Source organism: Pholis gunnellus (genome assembly GCF_910591455.1).
Source record: "Pholis gunnellus genome assembly, chromosome: 11".
Taxonomy (NCBI): domain Eukaryota; kingdom Metazoa; phylum Chordata; class Actinopteri; order Perciformes; family Pholidae; genus Pholis; species Pholis gunnellus.
In genome coordinates this window covers 13,774,634-13,801,901 of record NC_136538.1, presented here as the reverse complement: position 1 = coordinate 13,801,901, position 27,268 = coordinate 13,774,634, and the positions used below count along the sequence as shown (strand labels likewise).

The window sequence follows — 27,268 nt, the reverse complement described above, 5'->3', positions numbered from 1 at the left end:
AAAAAGACAGAATTGTGAAACTGCTTCTAAAAAGAAAACGTTTATTAATTCAGTATGAAAGAGGGAATTAAGCTTGTAACTAATCTATAATTATAAACAGCTTCTCTTTACATAACTTAACTCCTAAAGCCCTCTTGTGAAAAAATGTAATTAGCCATCTCAGCAGAAAAATATTTTCTCACATCATCAATGTCATCAACACAAATCACATCACCAGTCCTGGAGACAAACTGTACAGAAACTATTGGTGATTCATCCCCACACATTAAGAGGACAACTCTATATGACTAAAATGCCACAGTGGTGAGTCATACAGAGTGCAAGTGTGGGAAATTTAGAGAGACAAAAATAAAAAGGCTTTTTGAATAAGAAATAACTCATAACATAAGTTGTCTCTTGCTAAAAACAGATCAGCTTGAACAAATCAGGACAAAGGAAATCATGTTCAGGTCCAAAATATAAATATGACTTTATTTCACAATCCCAAAAAGAGATTAGCCATCCACATAAGTAATGCTAAATGTACTCTCTCCTCAAGTCTAAACTGGATATACTTTGAGCAACATACAGTAATTCAGTTTCAAAATAAGCAAGATCATCCATTGTCTAAACACCATTAACAGTACAGTAAAAACGATATGGTTCACATACATATTTACACATTTTCTACAAATAAAAGTTTTTTTTTTTTTAGATTTTTGAATGCTGGTGCTAGTTCTTAGTTCCTCGTTGATACAAACACTTTCATTGTGGACTGAGTACGTCCCCCAAAGTAAATCAGAAGACATTTCTTTTTAAACTTTAACTTTGTCGTGTCATGTGTTCAAAAATGTTCTTTACAAATCAAGTGACTTAAAAACGGTTTACATTCATTTCATTTTGTGAGCATGATGTGGGTTTTGATAATTGTTACACAGTTTGGTTATCCATGGAAGACATTTTTTAAAACTCTAGATGGACATCTGCACAATAATTTGCTTTTTACTGGTACTTGAAAAACATCATGATCAATGGTGGGAGATACCAAAGCATCTCAGTCTGTCAGCCAGCAATTATCCACAGAAATTATAAAATTACCTTTGCACTGAAGCATATACCAGATCAGTGTGCGTTGTATAAAAGCACCATGCCATCACTGTACAGTATATAACCCAGTCAAGTCAATGCATGTACCTTGACATCTTGTCCTATTAGCACCAAAAGGAAGTCAAAGTGTGTGAAAGACCAAACTGTTTCTCACAGGAAACATTATACCACCAGTGTTAGTGTGAAGACCAGTGATGTCGGTTGTGCTGAAATTTCATTGATGAGTTCTTGAAATAAAGAGCCTCTCTTTCATGGGTAATAAAAAATAAAAATCCTGATTCACCAGGAGTTCACACCAACCTCCTTATTTAGACCCTGTAAATAAAAAGCTATAATCTGTAAACAAAGTGTTCACGAGAGTCGAGCACCTGAAATCGTCTTCGGCAATTGTCTGAGTGGGATTTCATGTCTGAGTGGTTTTTCAACAAAAGCAGAGAGGAGGATATAGAAGAAATAATGATTCAGCATCGGCTGACACAGTTTTGTATTCAAATCCAGAGTATGGACATACAAACTGGTAATATGCTGTTGACATATGTGACACTTTGTGATTTCTGGGAAAGACGGAGGTCTTATTAGCACCATCAACATTTTTTGAAATCCTATAATCACACTTGTGCCCTATGAAAGAATTTTTGAATTCCTTTTCCAGAAGGTGAACATAAGTTAAGTGCCAAAAATGAGAAGCACGTTGTAGCATTTCATGATTCCTCATTATGTTACGTTTTGAATTCCATTAGGTATGTATGCCATTTTCAATCAAATGGATGAAAATCAAATAAATGCAGAAATAAAAACAAAAATAAAAACATGTTCATGCTAAACTGTCATATACTGTATATCTCTATCTGTACATACATAATCAGGCCTACGGATTGGGACCTTTTTCAAGTTAAGTTTAGGAAAATAAAAAAGTGCTTCTTACTGTAATATGCCATACATATCTGTGGATAAAAGACAAACCATCAGGACATAGAGAAATAAAAAAGTGTATTTCTTTCATCGGCTGCCAACAGAAGTCGGAGGCAGTAGGACAAAAAGCACAATGCTACATGTGACAATCTGTAGTAAATATATGCACAATATTAGTCTTGCTTTCTACACAATGTGATGTAATGATGTCTAACAGAGAGGTTACAGTAAGAATGGCACCAACGTAAAAGCCAATGAGATGCATCTTATGAAAAGCGAACTATTGGCTGAAATAAAGATAACAGTCCTACTGTACAACATAAATTCTGAGCGTCAACACATAATGCAGGTTATCATAGAAATCTTGCAGTAAACAGGCTTACACCAGGAATTAAATAGAAATCGTTATGATCAGAATAAATAATCACCTTTTTTGTTCTTAATCATGTATATAAAACCAGATTAAAAACATTTTTAAAAAATGCTTCAAAGCACCATCTTTTTACAATAAAAACACAGAAACTCACAGTTAAAAAGCCAAGAAAACTTTGGTCTTCCTCATCACTTTGAAGGCAGAGATGAAGAAGGGCAGAGTCAACAAACAGAATCTAAAAAAGCACAATGGAAACGATGTAAAAATGAGAGTAGCAGTTTGAAGTTGATTGAGGTAAGGCAGAAGCACAGGGTGTAGGAGTTTTCTGTGTGTGTGTGTAAAACATGTTGACTAAGTCCAGCGGTTGTAGGGGCCCGTCACCTGGGTAAGAGCATAAGGGGACACGGTGACGACACCATCCCTCTGGAGAGTCCACGCTTGACGTGTGGGGACATTCATGGTCCTCCTCGTCTCCTCCGCCCCCTCCCCCGTTTCTCCCTGTAGCTCCCCACCTCCAGCTCCGCTGCCGTTCGCCCCCACACATTTGCTCAGGCAGTCCTCCATCCTTAACCTCTCAGCCTCCTCCTCCCGTTCCCGCTCCCGCTTGGCCATTTTGGCGTCCCACATAGCCATCCCGTGGCCTGGTTCATTTAGAGACTTGTGCTGGTAGAAGACCAGGGAGATGCGGGTGGGGTGGCTGCGGTTTGGCCTGAGGATAGGGGTGGTGGCGTGGAGCTCCCGCCGTGCACACTCTATCAGGATGGAACCGTGTGACGGGGCCACGGCGACTCCGCCTATGTTACGGTCAAGGAAGTTGTGCTCGCTGTCTGACCACACCTCTTCCTGCTTAAGTTCCTCTGGTTCAAGCGGGGGAGTTTGTGGGGGAAGGGGGAGAGATGAGAGCGGAGGAAGGCCATGACCCCTGACCTCTGCCGCGACATCTTCTGCAGCCCTGTGGAGTCCGTTGAGCCTGCTGAAGAGGCCCTCCGAGGTAGGTCTGGGGGAGAAGGAGGAGCGAGGAGGAGCACTCCCACTGGGGGAGGGTCTGAGCAGAGGAGAGCAGTGCACCTCGTTGGGCTCAGTTTTAAAAGAATGGGGGTAGTCACTAAGGGCATTATGTGGAGGTATACGAACACTCTGGTCACCAGATGTTGGAGAATAACCATTCATGCCGTCACTCATTGTCTTATAATTAAGAGCTGAGCCATTCTGTCCAAACTGGAGGCCAGGCGGGCCGTGGTGGTTGGGGGAGATGACCTCCTTCTGTGGGGTGACCTCTGCACCCAGAGTGGGGTAGCTGCTGGTGCTCTGGTTGTAAGTGCTGGGTTGATTCCCCTGAGGTGGGTAACGTCCAACGCTGGCAGGTCTGGGTGGTAGTCTGTATGAGCTGTAGAAGCCCTGTGGCTCTGTTTTGGCATAGAAAACACACGTATTTCTAAAACACTGATGACACCAAGAAACATGTATGCTTTCTGACCTCAACGTATTACTGATTATAATAGATTAATAACAGGACAAGAGACTTGGATTTACTACCTTTTTTGGGGGTTTCGCTTTTCACCTTCCCAGGAGTGAGAGGAGTCAGCCCAAGCTTCTTCTCCAGTTTCTCTGCTTGAGCCTTCAGACGAGCTTCTTGCCTTATCTTCCGGGCGGATTTCACTGGCTCAGCCAGTAGACGCACCTGACAGATACAACAACAACAAAAAAATCAATGGTTTAAAACACGATACATGTTTTAATGTTGTTGTATATCAACTTTTGCAACAAAGGACTCAAACCACGGACGGTGCAGTCAGAAAGAAAAGAAAAACAAAATAAGCGCTGCTTCCTGCTCACTCACCTCTCGGGGAAAAGCAGACAGAACTTGCAGAGCACCACTTCGGATTTTGGCCCACTGGGTGTCAACCTGACCAAACTCATCCCTCTCAGAGATCCTGTAAAGTGGCAGAACGTGGAGCTGCTCATCTTCTGGTATGTTACGCACTGCACGGTTATCTTCCTTGGTTAAAGTGCAAACCTGGAAAAAAGGACAAAGACAAAAGGCAAGTTGTTCAACGTAACAGTAGGCCGATCAATACCTTCAGAGATGGACACGTGAAATACAAGTATAAGGCATAGCGTCATACTTGTAGCTTGCTTACCACAGTGCTGCCGTTATTCATGTTGTGAGTGTCCTTGTGAGCGTGGGCACAGAAATCCACACAGGCTGTAACCCCAGAAAAAGGACGTCCCTCCCTCACGCCCAGCCGGCAGTCACCCCCTGCCGCCTCATTTTCCACCTATAAGAGGTGAAAAGACAAGACACAAGAACAACTTGGTTTGTGTAATTTGAGAACAATGAGGGGACAATTAACATAACTTCTATTGGAACTACAATTATAGTAGCCCAAGACAGCTATGGATCATCAGGTAAGTGTGGCAGCTGCTTAATGTCCCATACCTGGTTTTGGAAGGCCTCAGGAGCCAGTCTTTTGTAGAGTGGTGCGAGGTCAGTGGCAAGATTCTGAAGGTTGCTCTCTATCTTCTCCTCCTAAAGGTAATGGACAGATTTAACAGTTTTGGGTTGAACATCTTATTAAAAACATATACAGGTGAGATTGTCATAGCCAACATAAGCCACTAGGCTGAATTCTGCCAGATAAATAGCTAGCACACTGATTACACAACATTTCCTCTCACATCACTATAAAAACAATGGAAACAAATAGAAGAGATTGTAATAGATGATCCCCTCTAGGATTTTTTGAAGATGACCACTCCCTCACCTCCTCCCGGTAGTCTCCATGCAGGCGGAACTTGCGGGGCACTTTGCTGCGGGCAAACTTACAGCCATTGAAGTACATACTCCACGAGCATCCAAAGGAAAATGAAGCTCCGCATGTGTCTTGGTCCAAACCCTGGCATGCACACGTACGACTGCGGAGACGGAGTGGCGGGAGGAAGATAAAGAAACAAACAAAGCTGGGAGGAAAAATTATCATTGCAAGACAAAGGAAGAAGTACTCACTCTTCGTTGAGGGCACAGCGACGGCTGGTGGCGGAGCCGTGTTTAAAGAGGGTCTGTGTGAGCTCCTGGTAGAGATTGTCTGCCACCGGTCGAGGGATTCCCTCCCACGCCAGAATGAGGATCACCAACACGGCAGTTTCACAGTGGTGCCCTGGCCTCCGGCGGACCAAACACAGCAGCTTCTCCTGTTCACTGCCGCGCCGGATCACCTGTCAAGACGATTGTCACGCAGAAAACAAACAGATGAACGTTAGCACTGTAACACAAAATGCACCACAAAATGATGGATACCTACGGGGCAAAGGGTTCGAAGCACTGTGATTGACCTGGCAAACTAAAAGATTGTGCTTCAAGAGAATAGTTTAAAGATGGTGAATCTGAGGTGGAAGCCTTGACATTTCTGTTGAGCGATGTCATCGGAAAATATGTTTAGGTTTTTAAGGTTTTGGTGAGGGTAAGAATCTGGGAGTGACTTCCATCTCTGCCCCTAAATATACTTTGGTGGGATCCACAAGAACACTTCAATACACAGAAGACATATTCAGGACATTTAGGGTGAACTACCATGAACACCAGCTACCTACCCATTTAGCTATCGGACACCCCTGGGAGCTCTTTCCTTCTTTCCCAGTGTAAACAACAACTTCCACCCTCACTGCATTTCCTTTGGCACCATATCTGTAACACACATACGCTCTATTGATCACAGAGCACATACCAGTAACAACACATCTTGTAACATTACATTGCTACCAATACCTGAGGGCAGTTGACAATACATACATCCATTTGATCAAATTACTGACTAAAAAGACATTTGTCATTGAAAAGCTCAATGACTGCAGGATGACACTTTTTCAGTTTTGTGTGGCTGCGGACAGACTGCGATGGACCTCAAGATGTTTTAAACAGGCTGCCATCTTGTCTCAGCTCAAAGGGTTTCCTGTTTCAACATGTTGTGTGTGTGTGTGTCTGAGAAAGAGGGTGCACAACGTGTTGAGCTCGCTCAGCAATGTTTCCTTTTATTGACAGACTCTTTGGCTGTGACTCCACCCCATTCCACCGAGCCTGAGGTCGACTGGTAGTCTCTCAGCATATTCGGTAGAAAACACACCCACATATACACGGTGTAAACAGAGTGGAAGTAGTCACTCTACCTGTTCTCCATCAGCTCTCTCACTGCAGGAACACTAGGTCCTGCCCCAAGGTGGGTATAGTAAGGGCCTTCCTCCTTTTCAATGATCTGGTCTGTGGGGGAAAAAAAGGAACATCTATTGGATATCATAGCAACTTCAGAGAGTGTAGAACTGTTCAATGAGTCAGATTAACGTAAATGTCATATACACAGTAAATGTAGCTGGATCTCAGTTCAGGGCTTCACAAAGCATCCCAAAGCCTCCTCCAAATATGGCAGAGAAATGTGGCCTCCTTTTGCTTGAATTGGCCCTTGAATTAGGACACAGCTTGTGTGTGTGTGTGTGTGTGTGTATGTGTGTGCACTTGTGTGTTTGCATCAGACAGAGAGAAACAGAAAATATCAGTTTGAGGACTTCCACGCTGGATTTAGTCACAATGTGGATAATAGCCCATGTGATACCAATGCTAAAAAAATCTTAGGTAGGCACCAACTCACCCACACATTCACAGGATGGAAGATCAGCCAGTTTTTTGGAAGGCGTGTTGAGCAAGTTCTTGGTCGGGGTATCCAGGAAACTCATAGGAGACTCCAGAAAGCTGTTGACGCTGTTCTTGGATGGAGTTGATTCTGCAGAGCGGCCCAGATCCCCATCAGTAGCTGTGGACAGGACAGTGACAGGTCCTGTTCTCTCCAGCTTGTAGTAGCCCTGCTGGCTTGGAGGAGGGGACTGATGACCCCCTGAGAAGCCATTAGCCAGGCTGTGGTGACCAGTGGTGTGGCTGAGGAAAGCGGTATTAGCTTGGTTGGTTTTAGGATCAGCACCGTGCTGCAGCCCACCACAGGGCTGCGCTACCTGAGTTAACAAATGCCTTTCACACTCCTGCCCCGGTCCTGCAGCATGGCCATTGCATGGATGGTGTTGGTGGAGGGGACCATTCGAAAGGTGCCACGGAGGGTGTTCTTGACCGAGAGTGTGGTTGATCCTTGTGTGAGTGTTGTAGTTCTGAGTCTGCGGCCCTAAGAGGGCGGCACTGTGTGCGCTACCGTGATGGATGAGTTGTCTCCTTTCCTCCTGAGCCTCAGCCAAGTATCTCTTCAGGTCAATTTGAGCTTGAGGCAGAAACAGGTTCCTCTTGTGGTGAAGGCCTGATTTCCCCGGCGGTTGAACCTTCTGGCCTCTGCTCCTGTGGGCCGTCTCTCCATTTGGCGTGCGTTTTGAGAGGGGGGTCCTGCAGTTGACCCCCTCATTAGGCCCATCACTTTTCTTCTTCCTGGGCTTGGCGGGCGTAGCCCTTGTTTTTTTCGCGGGGGGCTTCTTCTGACTGGGTGTCAGCTGGGAGTTGTAGTTGTATTTGATGGCCGACACGGGTGTTCCTTTTGGAGGGTTGTTCTCTGACTGCTGGCTGTGTCGAGACTGGATGATGAAGGCCAGGTCTGCCAGCTGAGCTGCCACCTCCTCCTCCTCTCTGTTCCTCCTCGCTTTACCGACAACCCTGTCTCTGTCCTCCCCAAACAAGCGCTCATGATCTTTACTGAACTTCATGTCACTGGGATATTTATAGCTGCATTCCGACTTGATGACATGAGAACTTAAGCCCGGCTCTGTCCTCCTGCAGGGTGCTTTATCACTGTTTGAGCTGGCTTCTAAGAGGTCCTGCAGAGACAGCTTTGTGTTAGAGCTTGACCCCTGGGAGCGCTGGATGACGTTCCCTTGTCTGGCCACAGGGGGGCGTATGACTGACGTCTGGTGCAGTGGTGAGCTGATGACTGAGACTTTGTTGTAGCGGATGGCTGCTGTGGGTTTGGCTTCTTGCAGGTTTGTATTTGTATTGGAAGTTGAAAATGGGGCAGCAGTAGAAATGGGATGTTCACACTTACTTTCAACTTTAATGGACCCTTGGGTGTTTTGAGGTATAGCTGCCAGTTGAGTCAAGGCCTCAATAGCAATAGCCTGATCAAAACTAAGATTCCTTCTCTCTGCCAAGGACTGCACGCTTGGTTGCAAATGACTTGGAGGAGGTTCACTTTTGATCGGCTGGGGAGTCCTTTGCAGGCTAACAGGAGTGCTTTTCTGACACAAGTCATTCTTTAAGTCCTCTGGCTCTTTTTTGATAAAGTACAAATCTGGCGGCTCTGTTTTGATGGAGCACAGAATGGAAGAACGTGAGCTGAAAAGTTTCTCCTCCAGTCCCTTCCTCTCTGTGACAGAGAGACACACCACGGCGGCCAGCGTGGACAGCGGGTCTTCGCAGACCTCATCTTCATCACTCAGCTGTGTGGTGGCCTGTTCAGTGATCCACATCCACGGCTCCTCCAGTTTGATCTTCTTCAGTGGAACTGACAAGTCGTCCGGAGGAGTCTTGGGTCCATTCTCGGGGCAGTCTTTAGGGATTGCAGTGATTATACTCCTTTGAGGCTCCGATGCAATCGTTGTCCTTTTATATGCAGACTTCAGATCAGAGTGTGACCCAGTGGTCGTATTAGCACCGTTAGGTTTTGTTAGGTTCTCAGCAGAACCATTCGGAAAAGTCACAGAAGAGCATACGTGTTGGTGAAGTGCAATGCTGGTCACCTCCAGCCCGGGCTCTCTTTTAACAAGTGCCGGCCGTCCGCCTTGGTCCAAGGCCAGGTTGTGGGTGAGCGAGTGGGTAATTGTGGGAGCTTGTGTGTGAGGTATGTGGCCGTCCTCCCCCTCATCTTCCTCCACTGCCGTGTGGGTGTCATCCATCTGCGCTTTGCCTTTGCCATTTACCGACCCACTTTCGGGAACCACCTGAGACACAGAAACAGAGAGAAAGTGAGGAACAAGAGGAGAGAAGTGACTCAACAAGCTCTGGCAGTACACAGTGATTCGGCTTGTTCCTAACAGTCACGGCTAACAGCACAACAGATTGCCTCCCAGCATGGCATGAGCATCTGCTGCAGCCGCTATCCGAGTCTGTGGAAAATATTATTGCCTGTGAAAACAAAGAATCTGCTTTCTATAAATCTTCTCCGAAACCAATCTCGAAACAGAGCAAACTGAAAGTTAAATTGTGTGAGTTCACAGTCGAGGGGTTCAATCGGGACCAAATTCCTGCATGAGCTGTGGAAGTGTTGACAGCCACGGACCCACAGGTAGCCGAGAGCCAACGAGTGAACATTTGCAGTCACGGACTGTTCTTGATTACGCCACTGCCAGTGGGTCACTGAGGGCATGTGTTCAGCGCGTATTGCACATGTTGTGTGTGTGTGTGTGTGCCGGGTTTGTAGGCGTGCTTCTGGACATGTGTGCATGCATGTGTATGCAAGCACATGGGATTATTAACACACACCCTGCCATGTTAACCCATAGGCATTGTTGAGTGAGTGATTAACCCACTCAGGATCTTATCCAGACGCGGTGCAGCTTGACCCTTTGGCTAATAAGGATTCTGGCTGCCAGCAGAGCTACGACCATCCAAAGGTCCGCAATATTGACATATTGACTGCCTCCAAAAGCCATGTTGTAAACACACTAACACAGACCTTCTTAAGTGCAGTAATTTTTACAGTAATTTAAGTTATCTAAGAAACTAAAAGGGCAAGAAACCTTTCTGATAAAAATCTGGCATATATAAGTAAAAGCCTTCTTTATTCTTTATCATCTCGAGTGAGCATATGATCAACTGAAGTCAAGTACAGCTGCTTCTTATTTTAGGATTTAACCCCGCATCACATTCAGAAGTGAAGCCTTGAGCAGTGGAAGACTGATTAAAGTGCTGCAGCGTGACAAAGATTAAAAAACACTGATCATGTGCCCAGACTCAGCAAAAGGATCTTAAACTTGTTTGCAGGAGCTGGAGGATACATGTGCATTTCTGTGAGCTGTGTGTACTGTTGATATTAATGTGTGTGTGTGTGTGTGAGGCATCCCGTTTTCCTACTAATGAACGAGCGCAACTGCAGAATAGCTGGAGATGTGTTCTTTATCACTGTTTATTGGCATAAACACCCATTCAACTCCATCATTGCCTCTGTTTTGATGCATTTCACAGCAGGCAGGAGATGTGCACTCCAAGTTGACAGATCAAAAGTAAGCAGCAACAGTGCCTCAATATAAACCAGACTCCTATGAACCCACAGACCAAACAGAAACCATTTCATCAGTTTCATGTGCTCTATTCAACTGTTCTCTTTATTTCTATCAGACATGGGGGGGCTAGGCTCGGTCCAGCTCCTGAGACATCACGGATAAAATGGTAACAGTGTGTCTGACTTTCACTTATTTACAGTGAAAACAGAATTGAGCCTTGTGACATCATCCCACATGTGATGGCTGCTGAGAAAGAGCATGATCAGTCATTCGTGAGTGAGAAGGCAGTGACACACAGGAGATGAAGCAGTCTTCCAGAGCTAAACGCATTCAATTAAAAATGGAAAATAAAAGGTGTCAAAGGCAGCTCTGGGTTCTAAGAGGGTTAATACTGAGCAGCCTCCTGCATTGGGTGTTTGAAGACGCGTGTTAAGAAGGTCTGTTGCTGTGCTGTGTGACATCAAAGAGAAGAGAAAGACAAGAAGAGCTCTTTAAAACTACTTTACCAAGACAGTTACTGTATTTGTGATGAGGAGGTTTGACACCAAAGAAGCTGCTGTGTGATTTCTGTTGTTTGATTGGAGCCTAAAACAAGTTTTCGTGGTAAAGGAAAGAGATGAAAGACAGCAAAAAAGCAGTAAGTGTTCAAGCTGTTAAGACAATTGAAGCCAATGTCATTCGAAACATGTCTTTATCTACAACGTCTGCAATGATTTCCTGTCTTTTTTCTGACAATCTATCAAATCTGTACCAGATGAAAGCCCTTGTTCTTTGACTATGTGAGATTGGCACTGGTGAACCTGCTGTTAACCCCTTGATGGCTGCGATAGATGGAAATGTTTGTCATATTTAACTCCAGTGTACCTGAGCTGGAAATATTTCAACATGGCACCACTTTGTGTACGCTCTTGGCCAGTTGTCCACAGGAATGCAAAGCACATCGCCAAAAGCTGTTCCTTAAAACAATGTTAAAGAGGTGTAGGGAGGATTTAACACTCGGCAGAGGTTGAACTGCAGCGACCATTGAGCTGTTCATGGTTAATAATATGCTGAGATTAGACATGATTAGTACGGTGGACCCACTTTATCACCAAGTCATTGCACTGATGTGGTATTCGCGATCCCTCTCTGATCTCTCTTCAGTCCACCGTCTGTCAGGGCTGTGCTGTATTACTAGAAAACACGCTGCTGATGCAACAGATAGCTGGAGCTCAGGCTGAGGCAATACTGAAGATGCCAATGCAACAGGGGGAGATAGCCGCTCCACACAGCCGGTGGAAACGGACCACCGCGACGTTCAAATGAACGAGCGAGAGGAAGGGTGAAAAAGATGGGGAGCAGGGAGAGGGAGAGGGAGAGGGAGAGGGAGAGGGAGAGGGGCGGGTAAAAGGCAGTGTGTGTCCGTCACAATAAACTGCTTTCAATGACAAAGCAGCTCTGGACGGCTTCCAGCACTGCACCAGACACACGCGTGTCTCTCTGCATGCGTTTTGCATGTGTGCAAATGTGCATCTCCTTTGTGCATCCGAGTGTTCACGATACGAAGGTGGCAGCAAAGAACAGCCCCTGTTTTTAATTATGTTATATTTTGAAAAGCCTAATGCAGGATGTAAATGCAGAGTCATGTGCTCTCATTTAGCCTGCGGTCTGTGATGCGTTCAGGGCTGCGTGTCTTTGTGTTGTGAGTTTGTTGTGTCTTCCTAAAATCACTCACACAGCGCTGTGCTTATTGTTTCAAATGCAAACACAGTTTCCTTCTTTTCGACAAACCCGTATCCAACGGCTGTTGCCGTCGAAGCGCCGAACATCAACAAAACATACGCTGGAGTAGCCAAGGGCGAGTGCTTTACACACAAACAGGCGTTCAGAGACCTGCCCTGGCAACAGAAGTGTAACCGTCGCTTGAATCCTAACAACTCTCTCTCTGGATCTCCAAGGAAGCTCAAAGGAGTGTGTATCTATCCTTACCCCAACAACACAGGCATACAAACACACTCACGTTCACACATAAACACATGTCTAGTCCAATAAAAAAAAAAAAGAGAGAGTGCTCGGCATTCATGAAATAAATTTGGAGCGATTCAGAGTAACTTTCAGCTGTTTTTCGCTTCATGGCTGTGCAGAGATATTACACCGCTAGGATCCTCACCTCACAACACTCTCAGAAACGATACACAGAGAACAGCGTGCTTCCTTCCTGGCTGAGGGTGTTAGTAGTGGTTTAGGTATGTTTCTCTATACACGTGAGAATTTCCTTCATTCATTGAGTGAGTGTTTCCTGTCTGCGCTGGGCTCAACGTCACATCGTGAACACAGAAAACACCCGACATTAAGCAGAGAACAAGCACTTATAGGTGGCAATAAAACTAACAAACTTGACCTGTCTCTCAGTACACCAGAATGAATTCGAGCTTAATTAACAGTAAAATGATACGGATTAAGACAGTAACAGAGGGATGTTTCCTCCAAAGCACACAATGATATCCTCGCTACTGCAGCCCAACTAGTAAAGCCTGCCAAACTACAAGTTACGACCCACAGCGCACAAGCACTCCACTTCTCTGCTAAGCAGTCAGCAAACAGCAGGTGCAGAAATATGGCTGTCCAAAGCCCTGCACCAAAGAAAAGGGGAAGCAAAAGGGGGCTCTTCATACGGCACAAGAGCTCCAAAAAGACATGCAACGGGGAGAGAGAAGAGCGATGGCTGTTACCGTGGAAACTGACCTCTTTAGTGCTGACTTTGTTGTCACATCCTTTAAACACACCTGGAAAAGACAAGCCAAACGCTCACGTACAGAAGCCCCCGGTCCTCAGTGACTGAGCAGGAACAATAACAACACCAGCTTCCAAATAAAGCACTCCAATCAGCTAAATCCAGCGTGGCAGAGAGAGAGAGAGAGAGAGAGAGAGAGAAAGAGAGACAACGGAGGACAACCTCTAGATGAGCTCCACTGTAGCTCAGCCATCTGCAGCGAGACAATAGACCCCGGGGGCTGCCTTTACCTTGTCTGTCCTCGGAGGAAGCCCCTCCGGTTTAGGCAGCATATCCCTAAAAGGTATTGGTGGCCATCTTGCTTTGCCTTCCTTCAGCCCTCAAAAAGAAAAACCCTGGCTACAGTAGCCGTGCGCAGGGCGAGCTCCCGGGTGTCATGACTAGTGCGACTGTGAGCCGCTGTAGCAAAGTGCTGCTACAGCAGACGTGCACACACGCAGACATTTAGACACACGCACACACACACGGGATGCCTTTCGCAGACGCAGACAGAGCCTCATCAGCCAATGGCGTGAGGACCTTTGTGGCTTGTAAATTATCTTCCATGCCTAGACTCTCCTAAACAAAGGATCCCCTATGTGGGCTTTTTACTCCAGCCCTACACACATGGATTGGTGGCAAGCTGTGGAACGGACACTGCACACACGCTGGATCTGGATCACAGGAAAACAATTCCATCACCGCTGAGATATTAACCCCTGAAGCGGCGCGCCACACCGCTGTTGGGCTCTTGGTGATTTTAAGTCACGTGACCGATTATCTATTATACTGACTATTTCTGCAGTGCATCTAGATTCTAGACGTTTTTTTTGGAATGCCGTGGCAAGGAAAGAGGATGTTCACAACATCCACACTGTCTCAACAACCCGTTCCCCTCATTCTCGCTCATCCAACCCTAAAGCGTTTTTTTCTCTCGTTCTAAACAATTCCCTGAGAATAAGCTGTGGTTTAGAGAAAAAACAAGGCGACAGAACGCAAAATACAAAGAGAGAAAAATGTTATGAGAGAGTAAAGCACTCCCCCCCCCCCCCCCCCCCCTTTTAAAGGCAACCATGTGGCCAAGAGGCCGAGGTCATACCGGGACAAGGGAACATGAAGGCAGCCTGTCGGCAACACTCGAGTGAACCCACCTCAGAAGAGTGTTTGATAATGGAAGCAGAGCGCGTGCAGCTTAATCCATACACGACAATGAGAACTACATCAACGTAGTCTTCATGCAATAAGCATGCAAATATCAGGGTGAATAAATAGACAAACAAGCCATGGTGGGAGATGAAGTAATTATTAAGGGATTTAGCAATAAGCCGTGTCAAAAGGTATTCATAAGCACATTACACCCAATACGCCTCATGGGCACCAATATAGCACATGATCACATGTATTTCTAAAGGGAATAGGTTGAGTCCTCTGTGACAACATTAACACCTGTCACAGTTAATTTATAAACATGTACACGTTCACATCATATTAACAGTAACAACCATGTTTTAACACTTAGATTTGGACGTTTTTTATCTGTTACTATCCCACTGCAGAGTTCAACAGCCAGTCAGTTAGATGCTCATGACTTATCATAGTCACACTCCTGCATGCTGTGGCTTCACGTACACGTAGTCTCACATTATCTTGATTTAGAACTTCAGACAGGCTGTGTTCAGATATTATATCGTTTGCTGAGTGTTAGCAGGTAGCTCATGATTTAGTGTACATCTACGGTTAGCATCAGAAACACGTAATATTCAACAGAAAGCCATGTACTCCAACAGTAATGATCACATGTTTCCTGACACACCGTAAAACAAACACTGATGCAGACTAAACACTTGAAATATACACGAGGCATGTGTGTGGTGTGCTGGAGCAAACTTCATCCCCGCAAAATAATATTTACCAAGCACGGTCAGTAACAGAAAACCTCAGTAAACATTACAAAAACATATTCTCAGCTGTTTTTAAATCCCAATGTGGATCAGTGCCTGCAGATTTAGCATTTATACGACCAACCCATGTGGACGTACTGTAGCTTTTACTGTAGTCCAACCCTGAACTGGACAGAATAAACGTATATGGACACCTGCCAAATCAATATGTAAATATAAGAGCATTTCACTACCATTTACATGTGCCAAAATAAGCATAATTTAGTATTTCACTACAACAAAATCAAGAACAATGAGTCACGCTTACCAAATTGAGGAGAGCCATATCTGGGTTAAATTAGATATTTTCAGATACATTGTGTCAGTTGTAGTTGTAGCTCTCCTCTGAATGTCTCAGGTCGTCCAACAGGTTTGACATTTGTGGCAAAGTCTACAAACTGTCAAACAGGTTACACCAACCTCAACAATAAAGCAAGGTTGTATGAGATACACCCCGACCACTAGCATGACCTAGTAACATAAATAAGTTGCACTGTGCTTCTCTGTCTTCATAACAGTCCTTCTCCTGCAGCCACTCCGTTCCTGCATCCAGAAAAATACTCCACAACTACTTACAATATTGCACCGCACCCTTCATTTTCAGCTCTTTAAGTGTCCCAAGTGGTTTTTTCCCCCCTTTAATAAGCTACCCAGCTCTCGTTAGGAACAAGTAGTCTGGACATTAATCACCCTAAGCTACAGCATATGAGCATGCAAGCGAGGTAAAGAAAGTTGCTCTGCACCACAGTCGTAAACTGTCTCTGACACATCTGGAGTCTGACCCATTGGAGACCGGCCCGGTGATGGAGCCGTGCCAAGCGCGATTATTGCCAATAAGTTGTCATTACAGCCATTACCACTGACGCTAATATAAACGTGTCTCTCATTTGCATGGAAAAGCGACACATCTTTGATGAAAGGCAGTCGTTAGGGAGTTTATTTTGTGTAAGTTGTGACTTTCTACCGTCATTGAAAGGTAATGGAGGTTATAGTGGTAACAACCGTGGGGGGGAAAACGGGAAAACATAGCTCTGTGCTTGTACTCGTCCCCATGTTGCTCATCTAGTCCACTCATGCACAATCTCTCACACAATCACACAGATTCAAACTCGTGATGCATCGAAACCGATATCAGTCCGACACTGACTCAAGTAGCTGGAACAGGTATCGGTGAAAAACGGGGGCGAATTAAGACTGTGACTAAATGTCTGCACAATAGCTTTCTGCACACTGCGTGTTCTCTGCTTCCTCAACAAACACACATAAATACAAATGCAGGTTTGTAGCTTTCACACTTCCTGTACTGATAGTTTGTAACCCACGGGGGGGGTGTTACTAACCCCCAACACCACAACACCAACGCCACACCCTGAACCTACACGGACTGGATGGTCAGCATGAGGGAAAGACACCTCAGCATAGGCCAGGAGAGGAGGGAGGGGCTTTAAAACCCGTTTGCATTGATCTAATGTCCTATTTAATGTCCTGTCTGTACTATCCATGTCTTTACCTGCTGATTTTGTTCAGCATAAGACAAGAATCTGTACAAACACACACTGAAGTGTTAACTCTTATCATAGCTCTGTGGTTTTGAGTTTGGGAGTAGCTTAGCTGTGGCTAAATTTGTGTTTCACCTTGAGAAGGACACACGGAGGAAGGGGAGCGGGTCCATCGGTTTTAGTAAACACTGACATACATACACACACACACACACTGTCACTGACCCAAATACACACACACACACACACACACACACACACACACACACACACACACACACACACACACACACACACACACACACACACACACACACACACACACACACACAAACACTATGCAGGCAGAGCAGCACGGGGGCCCCAGATCCTCTCACAATGAGACAGGAAAGGGCTTACTTAAGGTTGTGCTAGTACAACATGCTGAGTAGGCATGTTGGCCATATGACTGCACGTGTGTGCATGCACTCACACACACACACACACACACACACACACACACACACACACACACACACACACACACACACACACACACACAATATGTGTGCAGACAGATGAATGCAAGCTCCAGTGGTGCATTAAAGAGCGACTGCACTCACTGTACAGCGACAGAGAGTGCTGAGAGGGTAATGAATGATGAACAAAGGGAATTATGGACAAGGCAAAGGGACGAGCATCATCACAACTCAGTGGATGGCTGTCTGGGGTAGAGACATAATGACAGGAGGGAGCGAGAAGAATTTATACCCCTGTCAGGTGTGTAAGATATATTCTAAGGTAGACAGGTCTGGTTGATGCATGAATAAGCTCTGGTTTCTCCAGAAGGAGGCCATTGTGTACCCTTGGTAGGATTTGAGTGGCATTTCTTTTGGGGGGCAAAGTGGGAATTTCTTTTCACCCAGAGAAACCAAGTGGCACGACTTCAAAGCTTATCCAGGGACTTATAGCCTTACAACAGCCAGGACACGGTGCAAACTCACAGATGCAACGGACCTGAGAGGGCTCAGGAGAGGAGCATCAGTCGAATCAATGTTTAACTCAAATCTCTTGCTGAATCGTAAAGAATGTAGAATAATAATAAAAAACTTAAAATCTTTCCATTGTTGTTGTTGAACAAACAGAATTGCTGCTGAGCTGCTACAGCTGATATTAAAGCAAACTGAGTGGAATCCTTCATTGAAGTCATTAAATCAATGTCTCTGGTCGGATGTAAGCCTTCAACCTGGCACCGCCTGGTCCATACATCTGCTCTGATGCATAGTGGGGCTCAGGCCAAATAACTCAGCCCCAAATCAAATAAAACAGACATTTCCTCTTGTCTACGGAGCCCTTTTCTGGGCCATTACCCAAGCCCTGCAGCTATTACAGATAACTACCTCACCAGATTGTTTTAAATTTAATTGGCTTGGACCCAGTTGACAGAAAATACAAAGCTGCCCGAATCATAACCAAGCTCATGTAATAAAATGTGTGCCTTTGCAGAGGTAGAAGAAGTGAGAGGAGAGAGAGAGAGAGAGAGTAGGCTGAAGCACAACGCAATCTGCTTGGTCATAATGAGTTGGTTCTCTGACATTTCATGAGCCATCACTACCTCATCACTACCTCGTCACTACTTCTGTCCCACACATTTACATAATGTGACGGAAAAAGTGTGGATGTGCATCTTTCCTTCAGCTCATTGCCAGAGTGCCCGCATGCACATGTGGGAGAAACTCTACTTATTTGAATGAAAGGAGAGTGACACACCAAACTCTATAGTGGCTTAGGAAATAAATTTGTTATAACAAACGAAACTCGCAATTTTCTTCAAGGTTCTTTTCCTTAAAGGCAGCCAGTTGTTCTATTTCACTTCAGCACAACAATCGACTTGAAGAGAACTTATCTGAGATGGATAATGCATCACAGTGAGCACCATGTTTACTTTAACAATTGTAGATGTTACTGTATGTCAACCAGTGCAGATTCAAATTTGTAATTGCATATATTTCTTACTCTTACCCTTTATGTTGTCATTGAAATATACTATATCAACATACATGAAAGGTATATTATTTTGAGTATTTCTTTATTATTTTACAGAGATCCATAAAACTGAATGTGAAACGTGAAATCTGTATATTGTCAAATTCTTGCTTCCAATACAGTTGAGACCCTTGAAAACATAGTTAACGGTATAACAGTGGCACAAAATACGACATATTGTTAGTGCACCTGTGTTACAAATATATAAATGGTGCATAAAGAGTATGTATAACAGATCATGTAATGAGTTTCTTGGCAAAATGACCCAAACTCAATAAGCTTACTGAATGCATTGATTTACAGAGATAATGCAGACAATTTGGTCACGTTGACGGCGTTGCAGGCAGCCTCAGCTTGCTGCTGACCCACTACGAGCAGGACAATCTGAGGAGTTTAACCTAATTACCTGGATGTAGGTTACAGAGTTCGCAGCCTTAAAACCCACAGTGCGTGTCTGCCGGTTATCTCCGCTAATCCTCCTTACGACCCTGAGAATACTCCATCAGACAACCGTGGCGGGTCAAAGGTGAGCGCCAGACAATGAGGTCGCCACGGCAACCGTCAGCGCTGAAGACTTCCACTGCTCCGTGTGTGTGTGTGTGTGTGTGTGTGTGTGTGTGTATGAGAGAGAGAGGGGGAAGAGGAGCTCAAACCTGACACAAGCGTCTGCTGGGACAAATCACTCTCACTTCACATTAAGCTGGTTCCATTTGAGAACAATGAGGGGGTTTGCTGCTTAGAAAACTGAACTGCAAGCTGTGAAAACCTTCATGCACACACACACACACACACACACACACACACACACGCACACACACAGACATGTGCATAAACATCCCCATTTGACATTAAAATACAGGTAATAATCACTGTGTGTGCCTACACACAGCTTTGAACATCAGTTACACAGCAGACAGTCACCGTTGGGTGCTGCAGGCTGCCTGTCCTCCCCACCAGAGTGCTGTCTGAGGGATCGGCAAGTGTTTTTCAAATGCACGTGTTGTCTTAGCTGGGCTACTCCTCTGGCAAATGCATTGCAGCAGAAAAAAAGAGGAGTGCGGGAGATAAATTAGTTTGCAGAAGGAGCTGGGGCTGAGCTGCCTAGCTGACTGGAAGCATGCAGACTACTATTTGTCAAAAGTATAGTCTGCCTGCAGCTGTGTTGTGCTGATCTCAATGCTCCCGTAGCTGTGTAATTATGGTGCACCTCAAACTTACCCAAAGTCTACCTCACCAGGTGCATGGTCTTGATAAATGCAGTGTCAGAAGGAGACAGATAATAGTTAATACTATCTGTGAGCGCTGCTTTTGGTCTGAGGGAAATCACATACAGATATTACACAACTAGAGCTTAGCCATAATTCAATATGTTTATTCCTCGTCTTTCGATGGAATCATATCTTGAGATATCAGAGAGAAAGCACTCAGTGCTTTTTATTTGCCATGTATTTAATTCACACAGGAGAATATTGAATTACCGGAAAATATGCTATGTTGGGATATATAACGTTTTTTAAAATATGAAATTACCGGAATAGTAGATTTTGGCCACATCGCCAAGCCCTAGTTATACATATACTGGAAACGAAATAAAAACGACGGGTCAGCATTCAGACAACCTCCCACCGCAGATTTAGACTTTGAAAAATATATTTATTTGAAGTCCGGCCCCCACATTGTCTGCTTAGCTAAAGTCTGGCCCTTGGACAACTGTAGTTGGTGACCCCTGCTTTAGATGAAGCCAGGTTTCCAGTTGGTGCACGAGAACAGAGTGATCGATCGCGTGAAAAGCAGCACTCAAATCTAAAGGCATTAGGACTGAGGAGTGACCTCTGTCAGCTGAGACCTTCACAAGGCCGTGTCCGTGACATGGAGAGCTCTAAAACCTGACTGAAAGCCGTTACAATACGCTGTTATTCATAAAAGACAGAAGTCCTATTAATTAATAATATACAAAAACACAGGTAGGTATATGTATCTGTGCATATATGCACTGAAATATGAAATACTGTATCAGCTGACAACAATGCAAATGATCAGAACTGCAAAAATGTCGACATCTTGCATCCATTTATGAATGTAATTATGCATTTAAGAGGTAGTGCTAATGAGCTACAAGCACTGACTGACTGAGGGGCAACTGTTTCCACAATAAGTGATGGATGATTTGATGATAGCTGTGTGTTCTAATGTTATTTGTTTGTACGATTTGTGCAGAAATGTGAAAGTTTAAAACATTATCTGTGGGCGCTGACATCTGCCTCGTCAGCCAATATAACAGTGCGTCAGTTCTGCAGCCTGGAGCTCTAAACATGTCAGGACTGTTTCGGTTAAATTAACTCTGTAAATACTGGAGCTTTCGCACTCTATGACCTGTAGTGTTTTGTTTCTGGTGCGTACGCGTCAGCGTGTGTGTGTTGGTGTGTTCAGGGCCAGGTGAGACCAGGCAGGGAGACCTGTCCTCACTGCATAATACAAAGCGAGGCCACGAGGGGGCCGTCAAGCTTTAAAAAGGCTCACTTTGTCTCTTACTAACACACAAACCATGGACTTTCCTTATTTGAAACAGTTTTTAGTGTTTTTGTTTGTCTTCATATTCATAAGGCTTATACTGTTCAATCTGTTTTGTGTGTATATATTTAAAGTGGTTTAAGTATGTAATGTTTTATGACACAGTAAAACCAAACCACAGTAGCTCACCATGGAAAAACCAGAAACAGAATTCACATGCCACTACACGATCTCCTCTTTGGCCTCTGTCCCTTTATTCACAATCTCCTGCCGTTAGAAACTTGAAAGGGTGTGTGAGCTTGATCAGCAGGACTGGCCAGCAAGCGTTTTACCGTATTACTCAGACTATAAGCACGCACAAAGTCAACCCTCATACACTTACTTCAATCATATGTTTGAATAAAAGACAAGAGGTAAAGTTACTTCACCCGTTCTGCATCTAGAATTAAGCAAAGGGTCGTGATCAGCAGCTGGTGCCATGTATGTCAATGTGATGCCAGTTAAGAGAACAACTGAGAGAGGATCTGCGGTTCTGTCATTCAATCTTTGTCTGCTGTCCAACAGCATGCATGCGCCACACAAATGCGTATAATATGTAACGTCAAAAGTAACAACCACATATACCGTGAATGTGTATTTTACTCGCACACACACACACACACACACACACACACACACACACACACACACACACACACACACACACACACACACACACACACACACACTGACCCACATTTCTTTCTATTCCAAATATGTTCAGAAATCTCTTCCTGGCCTGATATTTGTCTCCTCACACCCTCTTACACTTTCACAGAAATAGAGCACAAAGGTCATGACTACAAGAGTATAGGAAACAAAGTATTTTACCCAGGGCCATTTTTTTGGGCCATTTCTATACACAATATATCCCACACTTTAATATCTTCCCCTTGATTGTGTTTTAAAATTCAGATACCTTGAATTTAAGGTAAATTGCCCTTTGACCCTGATTATTTCTGACACTGATCACTACTCATACCGCAGGTGTTATATAATCAGCCTTAATCTGCCACTGCTATATGACTCGGAGGGCTCGGCCAGTGCGTGCATGCACGCTTGTAGGAAACAGCCACATGGACCCTCACTCACAGTTGTTCACACAGAGCCCTCCCCCAGCCACTGAACTATGTACATGGTTCTGTGGCTCTGGTAGCCAGCTGCTGTGAGGAACTCTTATTCCCACTTACCAAAGTTATTGAGAATATGTCTATTAGCCATCTGTCCCTACCTAAGCACGTTGTTGATAAAAACACACCGTATTCAGATTCGCTTTTAGCTAAGACCTCATCTGAATCCTTTTAATACTACTTTACAAAGTTCCATGCACGAACAAGTAAACAGTTTAACCCTGCATTAATCATTTTGGCCACTATGTGGTAGAATAACTCCAATACAAGCTGACAACCACACAGCGCTGACAAAACGTTGGTACTGCTGTAGTTAGCAAATAGTTGCCTTCGTACACATGCTGCATACACAGAGCAATATTATAACCTCATTGCAGTTGTGTTTCTGGACACGCAAAAACCTTTTTGCTCTGTTTTTGGTCTCAACCTGAGAAAATATATGGGCCGTTCATTCGGAGTTGAATGTAAGTCCAGTAATCACTCTCTTTTAGCTTTGTCTTTGGTCTCCACCAACTCCTGAGGGACAAATGTGTCCCTTTAGTTGCTACATGTTCTACTATGTTCACCAGCTAGTCACTAACTGTCTCTGTCCACTAGAAACAGCTGCCTGCTGAGGCCGAAAATGATATTGTGAGTAGAATGGTGACAGTCTGAATGAAAACATTTACGTTCCTGACAGAACAGCTCAACAATTAGCTTAAACTCGCTACAGAGCTCTATAAAGTTAAAGGGAGCTGTATATTCAAGGCATACGTCTCTGTAGGTTCATCCCTACAAGCGACTCTTTTCACATTGTCTCATTGTTTTCACATCGTCATTTGATAGAAAAATTAAGATTATAGCTGTTTTAAAATTGACTGGGAAAAATTCCTCTCTTAACAAACTTCCTGTATGTTTATTCGTTGTCTTAATGGTTCTAAAATCAGCCTTCACAATGCACATTCTGTGCAAAAACATCCGGCGCAAATTGGCCTTAATTACATACCCATACCCAAACACAAACATGCACATACACAGTCACTCACGAAATAGCTTATTCTCTAGCTTTCACCATGAGACACACACACACACACACACTGACGAAGAAAAACAGACACATACTCACGCACGTGTTAAGCTGCTGGTCATGTGATAGCTCCTTCCCCCCCTTAACACGGGGCATCACCAACACTGAATCGCATGCATTCATACCATCTCTATTCTCTGCACACGCATACACCCACAAGCAGTTCCCCTTTTATCACTCGACACATTCCCCAACATTACAACAGGAAGACACCATGAAGTGAAGTGTGCAGCATCTGTTGAAACCGAAAAAATGTGGAACACAATGCGAAAGTGAATCGTTCTGTTTCAACTGTTTGGCTACCAGTGGGCTGTTGGGAAACCTCGGAGATCAAAAGCAATGCTGTCATAGACAGTAACAACTCTCTAGATGCAAGAAGAAGCTCAAGTATATTCCCACTGAAATCATGGACTAAATCTACCTCCTTGTGAGAATGAACTGAAGACCCGACTGCAATGAATCCCACTGAAATGTGTTTAAATGTAATTAAATGCACTTGTATCTCACCTGTGCAGCAGAGAGAGTGAGCAGAGATGAAGGTCTTCTCCTCCTCAGGTCCACGCACTTTCTCATCTTACAGATCTGGTGGCCAGTGCTGCGGTTGAGGCAGCAACTGCACTGGCCACAGCTGATCTTCCTCTGGCACGGCTCACATGTTCCACACCTGCTCCGCTTCTTCTTCTCCTTCTTCTGTGGTTTGGCAGCGGTCCAGGAGGGCAAGCAGGCCCCTTCTGGCCCAAAGGATCCAGGTAGAGTAGAGGGGCTGGACTCCCCATACCCTGTCTCCGATTCAGTGTCGAAAGAAAAAGAGGATCGAGTGCTTTCTGAGCTGCAGGAGAAGGTGAAGCTGCTGTCCAGAGAAGGAGTCGAGACCTTTGGCACTGGGTCCGGCTCGGCGACCACACTGCTGTCCTTGCTGAGGTTTGGTTGACACTCGGCTGTCAGGGCATCCGCGCTCAAGGGAGGAACGAGTGACGACGACAGCGAAGGGGTGTCCTTCGGGCTGTGGCGCTCCAATGGCTCCCGATTAGATTCACTATCTTTGGTCTGCGTCTCTGCTGGTGTGCAAGCTTGTTTCTCTCCCGGAGGAGAATGGGTCGTTAGGCTTTGCAGGTGGTGTGGTTCCCCATGGCTTGAATCCTTCAAGCACCTGGGTTTGAAGGAGTCACTACGGATAATAACCGGCGTATTTCTTTTTACGAGAACGGTCTGCACCATCAGGGCGGTTTCAGCGACAACTGAGGACCCTGTGAATTGAGGTTTAGCACCATGAAGGGTTGGTTGCATGTCTGTCTTACCCTGGCTCAGAAACTCTGGCTCAACTGCCTCTGAGGTGGAGGGGGCTTTGGTGGGATTTGAGGTAGCTGCGTTGGAGACAAATAGCCCGCGTACAGGTGATTCTGACTGTGCTGTTAGTCCATCGTTAGAGTGAGGTGGGTCTGGAGGTTGAGCGGCTGGAGTGCTGGGTCGGGAGTCAGCAGGATTGATGGAAACATCAGTCTCCTTTATGTTTCCCCCTCTCTTACAACTACCTAGCTTCTCAGCAATCTCCTCCATCTCTTCCACGGCCTCCCTTTGTCCCTCAACTGGTTTCTCTTCCTTTAAACTCTCTTCTCTCTCATGGTTTCTCTTTTCTTTTCTCTCAGTGACAACTATCACTCTTTTATCCGTCCTGTTTCCTTTTAGGTCCATCGTGTTATCTTCATCTTGGTGGACAGCACACACATCATCTTGTTTACCATCACTGGCAAGATGATCAGGCTTATTTCCAAGGACAGATGAAGTGTCGTTTCCCTCACGGCCGCCCTGCCCCCCCGGTGAGGGACTATCTTTACTTCTGTCACTGCGGAGCTTGAGCTGTCCGTCAACATCGTCACACACCCCAACAACACACCTCAGGTCACCTTCACTGTTATGACTGACAGTGTCTTTCTCCCGCTGGGTCACAGCACTGTCACAGCTGCGCTGCACACAGTCTTCCAGTACGTCGTTACGCGGTGGCGAATCTGCTTTAAGAGGGCTTCCCTCTTTAGCATTGTTGACTCCTAAACCCTGATCTTTGATTCTCGAAGGAACTTCAAAATCTGTTTTTAGAGCGACTGGCAGTATTTCTTCGGCATCACAGGTGTCCAAATTCTCATTTTCCTCATCGCGAGTTGAATCGTTGATGCCGGTGCTTGAGGGCTTGTTTCTTGTGTTTCCTTGTTGTGATGCTGCTCGTCTCCCCGCCACCCCCCTGTAGTTTCTCCCCCCTCTGCGAGGTTTAGGAGGCTGGCAGGGAGTAACAGGCACCTGTGCACCACGCAGGGACTTCCTTCGCCCCAGGGGGTCTTGCAACTCGCCACAGTGATCAGGCAGATTGCTCGGCCGTCTAAGCCTTGCAGATCCTGTTACATTTACAGTATGGTTAACTCTGCCAGCGGACCTCCCGGGGCCCTGACTAGCAGGTCCACTCACCCCTCTTCCACGGGGGCTTCGGCCTGGCGGTGCCTGGGCCCTGGCCGTTGACTTTTTGGGTTCTGCAGGTGTTTTTTGGGGCCTCTCTGTGGCTCTTCCCCTGGGTTTGTTTGAGTTACAGGTTTGCCTCTTGGTGCTAATCACCTTCTGGCCATTTTTTCTCTGAGCAGGTGTCGTTCTCCGGGTGCGTTTGGTAGTAGCAGGCATGGCTGCGGGGGTGGGGGGGAGGATTTCTTGCAGCCAGCATGGGAGCCAGGTGAATTTGTATCTTTCCCTCCAGGCAATTATTTGTTAAAATGTTTCCTCTTCTGTGTTTTTCTTTCTTGAACTAGAAATTACGATACCGTCATTATTGTGTATTTGCAGTGCATGACCTATAAAGAGAGTAAATAGAAGGAAAATCAAAACACAAATAGTCTTTAAATGTATTGTCAGTGTTGTAAAGACAGACTGAGCACGAAATAAACTATCTCAAAGACATCAAGTGCAATATAATAAGCTAAATCTATGCAATTGTTCTTTACTTTGTCCGTTGGAAATGACACTTTTGCCCCGCCTGAAATATCTACTTGGACGAGCAAGTGCTGTTAAGGCTGACGTCAATAACGAAAATCCAATGCACTTATACACAATACCATATTTTGCATAAATATATAAAATCAGAAGAAATATTCAGATAGTAGCTCCAGGAATGGACTAACACGGCCGAAACAGTTTAAAGGGCAGTCACGTTGAGGAGTGGGCTCGGGCTGGAGGTCGGATCCTGTTTTCGTCTCGCTGACTGGCGGAAGAGCGTTTATTACCGTGTAAAAACGCCTTCAGCGTCGCCGTTTATTATTATTATTTTACACTTGACCGCTGGCACGTTAACGCGCCGTGTAGATACGGGTTGTTTAGTTGCCCGTGAGGTTTTCATTTACTCGTTTACGGCTGAAATGCTTTACATACCACAAAGCGACAGTTGCACTGTCTGAACTGCTAATAATACTCCGCTCCAGCGAGACAGCGAGACCTTGTATTGGTTTCCCTCCTCGGCAAATATAGACTGCTGGCAAGTTCAATCCTCTGTCGACGATGACACATGGACTCATGATAAAAGCACCGACCCGAACATGCATCGAGCGGGATTAGTCGTTTCTTAACGCGCGCAGTGTATTCTCTGCGGAGCACGACACCCGTTAAAACGTTAAATCCCTCTAATGTGAGTCCATCCAGGGCAGCCCCGCTCACTCTCCCTCCACCACACGTAACCTACGGGCTCCTCGGGCCAAAAAAAACG

At 45.2% G+C, this 27,268-nt stretch overlaps 1 protein-coding gene across 1 annotated transcript; it reads right to left on the bottom strand.

The window, feature by feature from the left end:
* Positions 1 to 454: 454 nt before the first annotated feature.
* On the bottom strand, positions 455 to 27,223 carry tet1 (tet methylcytosine dioxygenase 1). The gene is made up of 12 exons (XM_079168969.1): positions 26,938 to 27,223; positions 24,040 to 26,363; positions 7,012 to 9,289; positions 6,536 to 6,626; positions 5,963 to 6,056; positions 5,379 to 5,587; positions 5,137 to 5,287; positions 4,812 to 4,901; positions 4,513 to 4,650; positions 4,212 to 4,388; positions 3,908 to 4,052; positions 455 to 3,777 (listed from the first exon to the last, which is right to left on the bottom strand). Exons 2-12 carry the CDS (start codon positions 26,194 to 26,196, stop codon positions 2,723 to 2,725), a joined length of 6,585 nt encoding a protein of 2,194 aa, XP_079025095.1. The 5' UTR covers positions 26,197 to 26,363; positions 26,938 to 27,223; the 3' UTR covers positions 455 to 2,722.
* Between the last annotated feature and the right edge of the window lie 45 nt (positions 27,224 to 27,268).

Bases quoted from the DNA above. Each gene is read 5' to 3' on its own strand.
- tet1 (XM_079168969.1), bottom strand. From the start codon at position 26,196: ATGCCTGCTACTACCAAACGCACCCGGAGAACGACACCTGCTCAGAGA. The intron at 4,902-5,136 runs GTGAGGGAGTGG...CATTACCTTTAG, and splicing joins ATGGAGACTACCGGGAGGAG to GAGGAGAAGATAGAGAGCAA. The intron at 4,053-4,211 runs GTGAGTGAGCAG...TGTATCTGTCAG, and splicing joins TGTCTGCTTTTCCCCGAGAG to GTGCGTCTACTGGCTGAGCC.